The following is a 14517-nucleotide window of genomic DNA, read 5'->3' on the forward strand; positions in this document are numbered from 1 at the left end:
CATGACATAAGGAAATTCCTATAGAACTTCCGGAATCTCCTGCGCGACTGACTGCGCAGTAATTAGTTAAAAAAAGTACTAAAATGGAGTCGGTCTCCACCTGTCTATGTATAGAACAAGGTGATTATACATAGCGGGATCCCAGTCTACTTCCTTTGGCGGATATTTACAAAAATGCTGTGTAATTCTAAGGGAAAATGCTTAAAATTTGACTTTTTACGAAATGGGAAGGTTGAAATCATCATATTTTAAAAGAATTTGGCCGAAAACTTAAGAAAGCAGGTAAGTTAAAAGTTATTTAACTTTAAAATTCAACCTACAAGGTGTTTCCCTATATGCGAACAAATCATGAACAATATCTTCTTGCATGTGTATTTCTGTTTTGAATCTTATTATTTTACGATTTTACGTCATTTTATTTGATCTTATATAGCAATTACACAATGGTTACGCTTCCGATTTTTAAACTAAAAAGGCCGAAAGATTTCAGAGTAGACAATGTCCATTTGTACACGGACAGAAGCCTAAAAACATGTACAATTCACCTATATGCGAACAAATTGTTCATTCGACATAGGTATTTGCATATTGGCATTTTAATTAAAAGGGCTTATATAATCCTATTGTAATGGCTGCCGTCATGATAAGGCAAAATGGCCGCTATGCAAATTAGCAAATTACCCGCTATGCAAATTAGCAAATTACCCCAAATTTTGCCATATGAAATATAATACAATATAAAATAAATAACTAGTATCAAAACCTACAACTGCTTGTAGTCTGTTCACTAAATATGATTCTGATTAACATGAAAAGTGTAACTGCTTTGAGCAGGCAGACATCAATGTTTGATGTAAGTTATAACTGATGTCGTGCATGCGGTTTCAAATAAAGGTATGCAAAGCATATATGCACGTAATATGAGGCAGGCATTACCTGTGAAAGGGGACGAAGTCTGTATGAATTATTTTTTTTTAATTCAAACATATTTTAACTTCAAAATCTGTTAAAAAAAGAAACGGAAATATCCTTACGTTTCCGATTTCGGTTCTGTTGTTCGGAATTTTATTTGTGACGTTATTTATGTTATGACGTCATATTCAATGTAAACAAAGAAACGCTATCAGGTAACATTTTTTCTACCGTTATAGGGGACTTCGTCCCCTTATAAATTTTTTTTTTTTAATTCAAACATATTTTAAGTTCTAAATCTGTTAAAAAAAAACGGAAATACCGTAACGTTTTCGATTTTGGTACTGTTGTTAGGGATTTTAGTTGTGACGTTATTTTAATTATGACGTCATGTTCAATGTAAACAAAGAAACGCTATCATCAGGTAACGTTTTTTTCATATCAAAGATTAATTAGAAATGAAATTGTTATTGTGCGGTTCCTTCCTATATTTTACTGGACTGATAAATATATATTTCACTCAAAGTCTCATGACAAACGAGACCGGAAGAAGGAAGTAGATTTCTGCGCAAATGCGGGGAAATAAAAAAAGTCTGAAAAAAAAGAGTTAACGATTTTGAGTTCATTAGTACAATGAAAATTTCGGGAAATTTTCCAGGATTTTTTTTTTTTTTTTTATTGATTTTTCTACCGTAATTGGGGACTTCGTCCCCATATAAAGCTTGTATATGTATGTACAATCAAACATATTTGTTTTAACAACAAGCTGAAAATTATTAAAGGACTGTCCTTCAAATTCCACATCAATTTGTACTATTCAAATGCATCTCATCAGTTACTATATACCAACTAAACAAGAGAAACATTTCAATACATTCCATTTAGTGTCTTAGTCATTGTTTTGCAGTATAATTTAATAGCGATTAAATCTTATATATATAAGATATATATATTTATTACATTGGTAGCATTGAATTACATTGATTTCCCATTCAAATAAAAACCAATAATTTCACATGTGAAATAAACGTGATTATTTCACTCTCTGACGTCATACAACAATAGGCGTTGTCAAGACGTCGATAACGTCGGATCAAAACAAATTGTGAATGCGTAGAAAAAAGATATAGTTCCTTACATTTTCTACATTAATTTCATTAAAAAAAGCCATTTGCCAATGTAATAAAAAGAATAACTAATCAAAGAATTCAAATATCGAAAAATATTCAACTCGTGACCGAACAACACTGGTAATTAACTCATGCGCTACGCACATTCGTGAATTAATGTGTTGTTCGGTCACTCGTTGAATATTTTTCTCTATTTGAATTCTTCGATTAGTTATTCTATAAATAAACAAGTCTAAATTGAAAACAACGTTCAAACCTATGATTGCGATGGATAAAAACCGCAATTTTATACGTGTGCATGCAAAACAAATTTCTTGTTAGAGGGGTCTAAATACAGCACAAACAACAATTTCCAAAAGACCAAATAGTAAAAAAGTATATTTTAACAAAACGCATTTGACTAACAGGTCGAACAACACATGCTCTTAAACCCTGCTGACTGCCATTGGCGATTGCCAAATAAACGGATCACCGGTGTAATAAGTGGATCTTAATTATAAATTTAATACTAAACAGAAAACAATAAACTTGCGGAAAAGATGATATACCGCAAACAAAAGGTGTAAAGGTTTTTGTACACCATATCCGGATTTCGACAATTAATGTCTCTTCAGTGATGTTAGGAATCGAAACGGTATTTGGAATATATATATATATATATATATATATATATATATATATATATATATATATGTGGAGTGTTGAAGGCCATACCATGAACTATAGTTCCAAACCTCAACAAAGTTCGTCTCTGGTGGAAGGTTGTCTCGTTGACAATCATACAAATTCTTATTTTTAGAACATTTTGAAATTTTTTTAGTTAGATAGGTGGGTTATATTCAATTACCCTTATACACTTTCTAGTCAAATTCCATGCTTTATAACTTATAAAAATACTAGAAAATGTAAATGAAAGATTCAAGGAAAAATCCTTTATCGTAAAACAGGTAAACAATAAAAAACAACAGCACAAAATAAAGAAATAAAAAATAACAAAATACCCGGTGCCATTTTCATGCATGTATCATCAGCTTTGGAATTCTCTTTATTCTGGGGCCTCGGTGGCCGAGTGGTCTAAGTAGTTACTACTGTAATCACTAGCCAGTCAATACTGAGGTTGTGAGTTCGAACCCCGCACTCGACTCCAATCTTAATTGACTAGGATTGTCAGTTTTCCTATCGAAGGTCGGTTGTTTTCTCCGGGCCCTCCGGCTTCCCCCACCAACAAAAACTGGCCGCCACGAAATAGCCCAAAAGCGGTGCTTAAAAGTGGCGTTAAAACACAAAAAAATGAAAAAAAAAAAAAAAATCTCTTTTATTCTTATGCATGTTATACTGTCAGACTGTCAGCACTTCAGACAAATCGATAACAGCATTGTCCAAATCACATTTCACTGTTGTGTTTGGCAGTACGGTCACTGCCTGCGTTCCAACTATAGTTACAAATATTCCACTCATGTTTTACGTTTAGAATGTATATCATATTATTTTTGGCCATAATATTGTAACCACGTTGTGAATGTTAGATCAGGATCGTTTTTTATGTCAATGTTCCTGTCCATAATGGCGTTACTTTCAAACGCACAATTGATTGAAGATGTTGGAGACGGTTGTGTGCGGCACCGTTCTTGACGTGAATGTTTATTCTAAATTTGAATACAAAGGAACTGAAGGGCAAGGAGGGATTAGGGATTTTCTATTATATTCTCTTCGTGAATGAGTATATGTAAATTCCCAGTCAATAAAAAGTAAAATCACAAAAATACTGAACTCCGAGGAAAATTCAAAATGGAAAGTCCATAATTAAATGGCAAAATTAAAAGCTCAAACACAATAAACGAATGGATAACAACTCTCATATTCCTGACTTGGAACAGGGATTTTCTTATGTAGAAAATGGTGGATTAAACCTGGTTTTACAGTTAGCTAAACCTTGGACCTTTTTATCGAAATAAGAGGAAAAATGTCTAGTTCGGTTCCGCGTGCAACCGATTTACCCTGTATCTATTAGTAACCTTAAGTTTTACCAATTGACTCGAGAAATGTATACCTACGGCCTTCGGCTAACAAATTTTCAAGTTGTTTATTATTTACGTAGCCAAGGTATCATGATATAAAAGCGAGTTAAACTTGTATGAGGACGATGTCGAAGAGTAATGAGCAGGTCTATATCTCTGAGGGTAAATGTCTCTAATTTCCTCTTGTGGTGGAGAATCCAGGATGCAATGGGTCTTAGGGGGTACCAAAATGCAGACTCTTTTTGAAAGATGTTGGTGGCTCTGATAAGGGCCGCTGTAATTGTATTTTTAGCTGGTTTTTTAAATACCGAATCCGTATAAGGTACGACGAAGATAATATACATGGCGGTGACAGTAGATTTGATGTATGTATATAAAATGGCAGATGTACTTTTATCTTTGAAGTAAGTAAGTATCGTTTTCTACACTATTTTTTGGTGGAAAATATGGCTAATATTGAAGGCAATCAAAGCCTTAATAGCAAATTCTGCTTTAAAAAGATACTTTTTTGTCATTTTTAAAAGTAGTAATCACGGTTGGGAACATCATATGGTAAGCAATGTCAATAATAATGGCAACCAATCTGTACTTAGCAATTTTGCATCAATAACAGAAGTCCTTTGGAAATTTTGAAATAGCGAACTTAGCTTTGATAATGGTATGGAAATTATTATTTTCAATATCGTGAATTCCCACAGGTTTATGAACATAGGATAAAGCACTATCCGTTGACACGACGTAAACACCTTCAATATGCTAAACATAAAGAATATTACTTCCCGAACAATTAAAGTAAGTGGGGATTGATTACATGTATGCCTTGCACTTTTGATAAAAAATCAACATTATCCACCACGCTTAGCCACGGTCCGCTGTAAAAATCAAATATTCACAACATGAGAGCAAGGCATTTTAAAATTTTGGAGCGTCAATTTAAGACTCCTATTTCCAGCAGGATGTGACGGCATACCTATACATCCAATTTGGCAAAACGGACGTCACTTCGGCATGTGTTTTACTGCTGAACGAATTAAATAAAGTTGACTCATACTAGCTGCAACATTGTTTATATATAGATTCGACCACTGCGTCGAGTGTTATCTGATATTGATCCAATTAAGACAGTTAAATTAACAAATTTAAAACCCGAAGCTTGCCGAGCGTTTTAAATATTTAATATTTAACTGTCGAGAGTGGATAAATATCGTATTGCACGAGATTTGGTGGTGGAATCTGTTTTTCTAATAATTTTTAGACGATATACAAACAACCATTATCCTTCTTTTCCAATGATATGCAAAAAGATGTGTTTTTTTCTATGTGACGTCAGCAGGCACGGTCGCCTTTTTTCATAATGACACAATAGGAGTTTCAGAGGAAAGCAAGAAAATTTGACGTCACAATCGAATTTTAACGAATGAAAAATTGAGATCATACGAACCACACGTTGATTAAATAAAAATAATCGACAGGTCAGGAAAAGGATAAATCGGGTATGAATTACAGAAATACCCTTCTACCACCCATTTACTCCTGATCCAACTATTGCAATACTGTTGGGTAACCTATATAACATATTCAGTTTTGTATAATCTATTTAAACAGATTTGTTAATTTTCTCGTGATTTATTATCGTAATTATTTAACCAGATATATTATGCTCCACATAAACTTTGACTTTTGCAACTTCCATGTATTCTCCACTTATAGCTTCAAATTCGCCTAAAGTGCAGTACTAGTTAAATATATGAATATGACAGTTGTTTTCAATTCGTTTGATGTGCTTAATCTTTTGATTTTGCCATTTGATAAAGGACTTTCCGTTCTTGATTTTCCTTGGAGTTCGGTATTTTTGCTATTTTACTTTTTAAACATAACAATGCATAAGGTAAACCCAAATTTCTGATATTTTTATACAATGGGTACACAAGTGCATGTATTGTGAGATTGCTCCATAGCAATGTTCAAGGCGTTGTGGACGTTCTACTTAAAATACATAAACATAATAAAATACAATAATTCCAAAACATTATTAGTGCAGCAATGATATGAAGATATATGACAGAAGGGATTAAAATATAAGTTTAGGACAACAAAATAGCAACAAAAAGACGAAAAGAGGTCTACAGCAACAGAAATCTAGGTTTTGCAAAACAATACAAACATCAACAAAACGAGGGGTGAACCCCGATACTTCGGAAGGAAATGCAGTTACTACACAGTGGTTTTTAACATCGCGTTAAGGAATACAAGTATAATCCTTATTTGTAAGTAAATGTATATCACCAGTCCTTGTTTTTCAGTACACATATCAACTTAATTTTGATTTACTTGATTTGTGCATTATCAATCTTCTATAAAATCTGGATTTCAATTTTCATTTACACAAGTTAAGTTCGATATTACATATTTGTAACATTTCAAAATGCAAAACAGCATGTCCGTTTGCATCAAGTGTAAAAAGACACACTCTTACGGAAATAAAAATTCATGTTCACTCCAAGTAAAGAAATATACAAATTAACCTATCTATTCTGTTAAAGATCCGAATTTGCAAAGTTTTGTGTGTCAACTATCAAGCTACATGTAGAATATTATTTTCTCTCAGTTTCCATGTATTTTTTTTTAAATCGCTCTAATTATCACTTGGTTCACGCTGGTTGACTGTTTTAATGCGAATCAAAAGACACATTAATATTACACTGTTTAAGAATTAAAATAAAGCAGTAACATAAAATTCAATATATATATTATGTCTCCAAGCAAGGAGTGTAGTGCTAAGGGTCTCCATTCTTGTAAAGCTTGCAAACAATTTATGAAATAGATACTCGTGCTGGTTGTATGATGCATACTATATATTGTTTTACTACTACTTCACTTAAATGCCTATACAGTGGAAATTTAGCAAAATGTGCAATGCTGTTTACAAACACTTAGTTGAATCAGATGCTAATATATACAAGGCCTGACGGACATTTTTTAGGCCAGGAGAGTCATTCACTTTTAAAATGCAGCTTTAAACGAGTATCTTGATGTTCTTGGTATTCTTCTCACACTTTTCCATCGGATTAGTTACACATGAAAAGCTGTCGACGCAGATAAACACAAACACGGCCATATTGCGGCAAATTTTGGCAAAGTTAAATAGAGGTAATTATAACATTGAGATTTTACTTTCTTTTGGGACGGATAATTGGTAAAAAATATGATCATACTGCATAGATATTTTGGTGTTAATTTTGAAGATTCTAATAGAGCTTATGTCAAATATTTGACATCTCGCAACATTGAAAAAAAATGTACTGATATGTTCAGCCTGGAAATAGTAAACAATTATTTATCATGTCCAGGTTTAGCTTGATTTCAAAAATAAAAACTTTCGTTACTATTACAAAAATTTAACACAAAGCATGATTCAGTTTTGACAATTAACCTTTATATGTTCTCGTCCTCAATATACACGAAAAATTTTAACTGTTAAACGTAAATCTCCATTCATCCATCCATCCTTATTAGTGTAATGCAAATGGCGGTAAATTCAAATCACGCGAGATCATTGTGGTGGCCATGTTCCAAATAGTAATCAGTAAAGCAGTTTTTATTTTTCACCTTTCATTGTCATATCAATTTTTAAGTTTTTGATTTCCTAATGTGAGAGTTTCTAGAAAAACAATTAGTAAAATATTATGTGAATGTGAAGTTTGATATAGGTGTGTAGCCCTTTTCAACTGATTTGTACAGTTCGTTCTTTTGTTGTGCTTTTGAACCACTGTTCCTTGTTCGTAGAGGGTTCAGCGATTCCAAACATGTTTTCCGTTATATTTCATATGTGTTTGTCCTATAACAGGAATAAGTTAATCAGCAGTTGTCGTTTGTTGCGGTCTGTCATGTTTGTTTTTCGTTATAGTTGTACCATGAATCGTTATAATTGTTTTCATTTAGTTTTTATCCACCATTTTCTACATAAGGAAATGCCTGTTCCAAGCCAAGAATATGACAACTGTTTTCCATTCGGTTGATGGGTTAGAGCTTTTTATTTTGCCATTTGATAAGGGACTAGTCGTTTTGAATTTTTCTTGGGAGTTTTTTTGTTGTTGTTATTTTACTTTTTAGTCACGTCGGGTATATTGTAACTTTCTAAACACAATCTGAAACTTTATCCTTCGCAGCACCTGAGATCACCCCAGGTTTTTCGTAGGGTTCGTTTTGTTCAGTCCTTAGTTTTCTATGTTGTGTTTTGTATACTGTTATTGTCTTTCGGTTTTTGGCATGGCGCTGTCAGTTTATCATCGAATTATGAGTTTGAATATCCCTTTGGTACAGGGTTGGTGACACAAAACACAGGCTAACTGTATTCAAATAGTTACAATTCAGTTTGCAGTTTATGTTAACTGGTTGATGAATAGAACGAGAACAATTGCACATACATTTCCTCATTAAACATTTAAAATTACAATGTATCTTCCACTTTGAAGCTGATCTATAGATTTTTTTCTATTTTTTTCTACGGACTGCGTGCCAACTATTTTGTTCACAGTACGATATACCACAAACGATACTATGACATGTTTAATCGTTAAAAAGACTTGATCATTTAGTTATAACATAGGAATAAGAGATTGTTGTTAAAGCACTGTGTTTATATCACATTTCAGACAATCCTGATGTTGAAAACTTGCAAGAGGTAGCAGAAGGAAAGACATCCACTCAAAGTTCGCAACATACAATTTATAAACCTGGTAATGCTAATGACGGAATCCTAAACACGTTTTCGCACACCACTGGGGAGCAGTCACCATACTGGGAGGTTGACCTTGGTCGTGTTTACAAGATCAAACAGATCGAAATATTTGTACGGAGATACTGCTGTGGTAAGCTGCTTGGTTAAAATTATAAAGTCATTTGTCTAATATGTTTTATATCAATTTATGCAACAAGTGACAGTCATTGGCAACTAAACTTTGACACAGGAGGTAAAACAACTGCCCAATATAATTAGATTAAATTGACTAGGAAATAATGAGCTGTAATAATGATACAAAGGGATATTTCAAGGTCCGGGATTTTTCGTGTGTTTATTTCTAAAATTTCTCGCGTAAAGTATTGTAGCTAAATAGTAAAGCCATTGTCTTTATTGTATGTATGTTCGGAACCCTTTGTCCGTCCAGAACTTTCTTGTCCATACAAATAAAGTCTCTTCCATTTGATATTAAATAGATAAAGCTTAGGCACGAAAAGACTTTGGGAGATTTTTTAAAATATCTGTTTTTCTTGATTTTAAGTTATTGAATTTATGTTACAGGTGATCTAATCCGTCAGTTAGATATCACTGCAGGACCATCACATAATCTGATGACGCGTTGCGCTTTTTACCCAGGACCTGCCAAGACAGGATACCACCTGGCCTTTGAATGCAGTCCAATAATATTTGGCCGTTACGTCAAAATACAGAAGAATGGTACGAGCAACTTAGCTTTAGCTGAAGTAAAGGTGATGGCTATTGTTGACAGGACAGTTGGTTAAAGGGACTAGTTTTTCTCAATTGCATACATATCGCTTGAATTAAATCGAAAATTGTTTAGTTAATGTAGTATGGGAGTCTTTTGTCATCCTTGATCGCAAATGGCAGCAAATAATTGGTCCATATCTTTTTTTATGAAATAAGCTATTTTTTGTGCACGATTAAGGGGAGAGAATCGGAAAAAATAGTTTAATTGGTGAACGTACAGTAAATGTATCTGTTTGGTTACTTTGTATGTAGCAAGATAACAGGTACGGTGACCCTATGTTATATCTCCCCAAAGCCTTTTATACGATATGTCTTTTCGTATTTTATTCAAGTTCAAATTGTATATTATTTAGTTTTCTTATTTAGTAATACTTTCGACATGTACCATTCTTACGTCAAATATGATCAATTTTGCGTTACACTCAATTTTAAAACATATACGGTGATTTAAACCTTGCAGTACATTTGAAAAAGTAGCAAGAGATAAACTTCCTTATGCATAAAAAAATACTGCCCTGTTATCTTAGATAAACCATTTGCATCATATTGTTAAAGAAAATACATGTATATCAGGTACACCATTTGCATCACATTGTTAAAGAAAATACATGTATATAACCTGATCAGATTATATTTTTTTCGTTTAGAGTCATCATATAAATAAAGGCAACAGTAGTATACCGCTATTCGAAATTCATAAATCGATTGAGAAAAAAACAAATCCGGGTTACAAACTAAAATTGAGGAAAACACATCAAATATAAGAAGAGAACAACGACACAACAGAAACACAACACCAAAATGCAACACACACAGAAACGAACTATAATATAACAATGGCCATTTTCCTGACTTGGTACATGACATTTTAAGAAAAAATGGTGTGTTGAACCTGATTTTGTGGCTAGCCAAACCTCCCGCTTTTATGGCAATGTTAAATATAACATTAAAATGACAAGACTACATGACTACAATACAAATAAATGGGAGAACAAAGAGGACAGAAACACACACAAATAATAGCTATCAAAAGGTACCAGGCTTATAATTTAATACGCCAGACGCGCGTTTCGTCTACATAAGACCCATCAGTGACGCTCAGATCAAAAAAGTTCGAAAGCCAAATCAAGTACAAAGTTGAAGAGCATTGAGGACCCAAAGTTAACAAAAATTGTGTCAAATACGGCTAAGGTTATATGCCTTGGATAAGAAAATTTTTAGTATTTAGAATAATTCATACTTTTGCAAACAGTAAATTTATAAAAATGACTATATAATAGATATACATGTTAACACCGAAGTGGTTATTAACTACTAAAATACTTTCTTTTCTAATTCTTAGCTGATTTATACTTTCCCCGATCGGTTGATTTTTTATATATTCAACGTGTGATTCGATTGATCGCAGATTTTCTTTTGTCAAAATTCAATTATGACGTCAAATTTTCTTGTTTTCATCTAAATTTCCTAGTAGTACGTCACCAAAAAAGGCAACCATGCAATTAAATGTTACATAGGGAAGCACATTTTTTTGCTGCTCATTGACAGGCAGATTTTGATTGTATTTGGAAATAAATATTCTATCCTCATTTAATTTTGATAGCCCCCTCCCCCTCAACTTAAATGGTCACCCCTAGCATTACAACAAAAACGAAAACGAAAAGACAACAATAACAACAAAACATCAAACGCAATAAAAAATAAGATTGAGATGTTTAAATGCATAATACATGAAATGATATTCGGAATTACCAAACTTATTGGCTAACACACAACCCTACGATAAAAATAGACAAAATAAAAGAACAACATATGGTTCAGATAATGCTTCTCAAGACGAATGCGGTTTGATGTTTTACCACGTTTTAGTATTTTTTGTTACCACTGAAGGCATGTTTAGGGTATTTTAATGGTAAAGTGTACCCCGTCTGTACTAAAAAAAAAAAAAGAATTTATTACACGTAGAATCAATGACATAAAACTAAAAATGCATCTATATAAAATGTTGATTGATTGGGCTCAACGCCACTTTCAGCACTATTGGCAGTTTTCATCCGTGGAGGAAACCGGAGTGCCCGGAGAGAACAACCGACCTTTGGCAAGAAAGATGACAATCCTTGTCAATTAAGATTCACACTTACAACATCAGTGTTGACAGGCTAGTGATACAGAAGTTGGACTACTTAAACAAATCGGCCACCGATGATTCCTGTATAAAATAAGATAGAATCTAAATCAATCCATATTGAAACGGAAACTACAGATATCATCAATATTTCTCTAAACCATTTATTTTAGAACCACTGTCGATTGTCTATGGTATACATTCGAAGCCAAAAGATAAGAAAACCAAAATAAAACGATTGAAAGCATAAAACATAAGGATCTGAACAGAACGTTACAATCAAAAACGTCCAAATTAACTTTGTCAGAATTAGTAGCAATCTAAGTATTAGGTACAGCTAATAATATATATATGCAATGTATCATTTAAAATCTTGCTAGCAGAAGAACCAGCTACTAGGCCAACTCTACCCTCTGGGACTGATATAACAAAATTATAGCAGTACCTACACAGTGGGAGTACAACATTTAATTTTCTGTGTTGGTACAGACTTACTTTACTAACAAGGTTTTTTTTAAATCTTTTTCTGAGAGCATCATTGCATTCAGTGAGAATTTTCGGAACACTTCCTACCCAGCCGTCACTGTTGACGTTTTGAAAAGAAATATTTCATTAATCGCCAACAAGACCTTATAATAATAACAACTACAACAACAGTTTCAGGGGGCCATAAAGATCTGATGGGTGGTTTGCCAGATCAGATTATTCAACAGAGTAATTATAATCCTAGTGGTGCTTTCTTGCATTCACCTTTCTTGCATTCGTCCATTTGTTCGTCCGTCAGTCCGTCCAACAAATATTTCCGTCAATTTTTCTCATTTTTCGTCACACTTTGTTAAGAAACCATACTACAAAAACAGAACGACTTTATTATGGTCAGCAGCTTGACTGTGAGAAGTTGTAACGTGTGGGCACTTGTCGGATCTGTCTGACACATTCTTGTGTGGTGACATTTTAGATATTTCCCTTTTTCCCTAAATGTGACCTATCGAATAAGATTTATCACCGAGTTTGTACTTACATGAGCAACACGATGTGCCACATGTGGAGCAGGATCTGCTTACCCTTACGGAGCACCTTAGATCACACCCGGTTTTTTTTTAATCACACAGTACTATTGAACAGAATAACTTTATATTTGGTCATCAATTAGACAAAGAAAAATTGTAATACGAGAGCGCTTTTTGGATCTGTGTGACACCAACTTCCTCTTTGAAGATACTTTAACTTTACAACATATTAAATGGAAACAATTATTTTCGTCAAACCTTAAAAAAAAACCTACTAAAAAAAATTAAAATGACCAAAGAAATTCCAGTCACTGGATTTGGAGCAGTTGCGGAAACAAACTTCGGGACGATTTAAGGACGAACTGATAATTAACACAACAACAAGAAAGAGCTTTTCCAAAAATCTTGCCGGTTTTTAGCTTATTATTTTGAAAATAGTTTTTTGTTTGTTTGTATTTTCATCCATTCAGATTATTGCTCTGTATATAAATTGTAATGGGGCGAAAAAAGGTGGAATAAAGGAAAGGCCAATCTAGTATTTAAGGGTTACAATTTTAATTTTGTGCTTTGTCATATATTACTCCTGGAAAGGGCTTAATTTCTAAATCACTTGCGTTTTTGCCTGTACTGATTTCAATACACTTTTTGATGAATCAATTTTTCAGCAGACATGTCATTATTTACTCTCTGTTTGAGAAAAGTATGACCATGATCTTTCACCAATTGTCCCGATAAACCAAACAACAAATGTTCTAGATACCAATGAATCTAAATTATACCGGCAATTATTGTTCCTATATCCTACTTAACCAGGTTCTTCTTCATCCCGGTAACTAGTCGGACTCTGTAATTGAGCGTAATTGGCTCGGGTGCATCTCAAACAGACAGGAGGCCACCCATTTGGCCAAAAGTAAAAATCCAGAAAAACTGGATGGTATTTACATTAGAATAAGTAAATGCGTATTTACAAATATGTACACTGGGTATCCTGCTGTCTAATTGAGATATTGCTGGGTCCAGGAGATGTTGTTCACTCTGGCCCTGAAGTCCTCTAATGATTCGGACTCCACTACAGATTCTGGTAATTTGTTCCATTCTCTTGTTGTTCTCGGGAAGAAGGAATGATGATAAACGTCTCTCTTTACTCTAGCTTGTCTGAGTTTGTGGTTGCCTCTGGTCCTACTGTCACCTGATGTGAAGTACTTGGATGGATCAATGGCAATCAACTGGTGTTGGGTCGTAAGCTTATAACACAGCACAAGAATCTGTTTCAATCTTCTGTGCTGGAGTGATTCCCACTGCAGTTGGTCCAGTAATTTAGTTACACATCCTAGAGAGAATGTGACCTACTGACTTAGACTTATTACCCTTCCGAAGCACCTGAGATCACCCCCAGTTTTTGGTGGGGTTCGTGTTGCACAGTCTTTAGTTTTCTATGTTGTGTTTTGTGTACTATTTTTTGTCTGTTTCTTTTCGACTTATGAGCTTGAATGTCCCTCTGGTATCTTTCGACTCTCTTGTTCTGAAAGCAGCTATATACAAAATTAAGCGAGCTGCTCGTCTCTGTACTTGCTCGATATCTCGTGTGATGGTGATTTGGTGCGGGTCCCATACTGGCGAAGTATATTCTAGGGTAGGTCTTACAAGGGTGGAGTATATTGGTTTTTTTGTCAGTTGTTTTCTTAGCTGGGAATCAGTTTGACGAGTCAACCCCTTTTCAACTGGTTTTTACATTTAGCTCTTACATAATAGAGAAGAAAGGATATGGGGTATCCATCCAAGACACAAAATTAGTACATGCACAGCAAAAAAA

The 14517-nt window shown here is 33.8% G+C and overlaps 1 protein-coding gene and 1 long non-coding RNA gene across 2 annotated transcripts in view; one reads left to right on the top strand and one right to left on the bottom strand.

Moving 5' to 3' along the window:
* Positions 1 to 7003: 7003 nt before the first annotated feature.
* On the top strand, positions 7004 to 9650 carry LOC127706140 (fucolectin-1-like). Its single transcript, XM_052210590.1, has 3 exons — positions 7004 to 7210; positions 8716 to 8931; positions 9363 to 9650. The coding sequence occupies exons 1-3, from the start codon at positions 7093 to 7095 to the stop codon at positions 9581 to 9583; spliced, it is 555 nt and encodes a 184-aa protein (XP_052066550.1). The 5' UTR covers positions 7004 to 7092; the 3' UTR covers positions 9584 to 9650.
* A 412-nt stretch (positions 9651 to 10062) lies between these two features.
* The window catches only part of LOC127706146 (uncharacterized), a 221644-nt gene continuing 217189 nt past the window's right edge, over positions 10063 to 14517 (bottom strand). The window contains exon 2 of the long non-coding RNA XR_007984258.1: positions 10063 to 10461. This is a non-coding gene — a long non-coding RNA (uncharacterized LOC127706146). The remainder of the gene's footprint in view (positions 10462 to 14517) is intronic.

Source organism: Mytilus californianus, unplaced genomic scaffold (assembly GCF_021869535.1).
Source record: "Mytilus californianus isolate M0D057914Y unplaced genomic scaffold, xbMytCali1.0.p SCAF_6, whole genome shotgun sequence".
Classification (NCBI taxonomy): domain Eukaryota; kingdom Metazoa; phylum Mollusca; class Bivalvia; order Mytilida; family Mytilidae; genus Mytilus; species Mytilus californianus.

Coding starts and splice junctions, on each gene's coding strand:
- LOC127706140 (XM_052210590.1), top strand. CDS start 7,093: ATGTTCTTGGTATTCTTCTCACACTTTTCCATCGGATTAGTTACACAT. Junction 7,211..8,715: donor TTTGGCAAAGTTAAATAGAG/GTAATTATAACA, acceptor ATCACATTTCAG/ACAATCCTGATGTTGAAAAC. Junction 8,932..9,362: donor TGTACGGAGATACTGCTGTG/GTAAGCTGCTTG, acceptor TTTATGTTACAG/GTGATCTAATCCGTCAGTTA.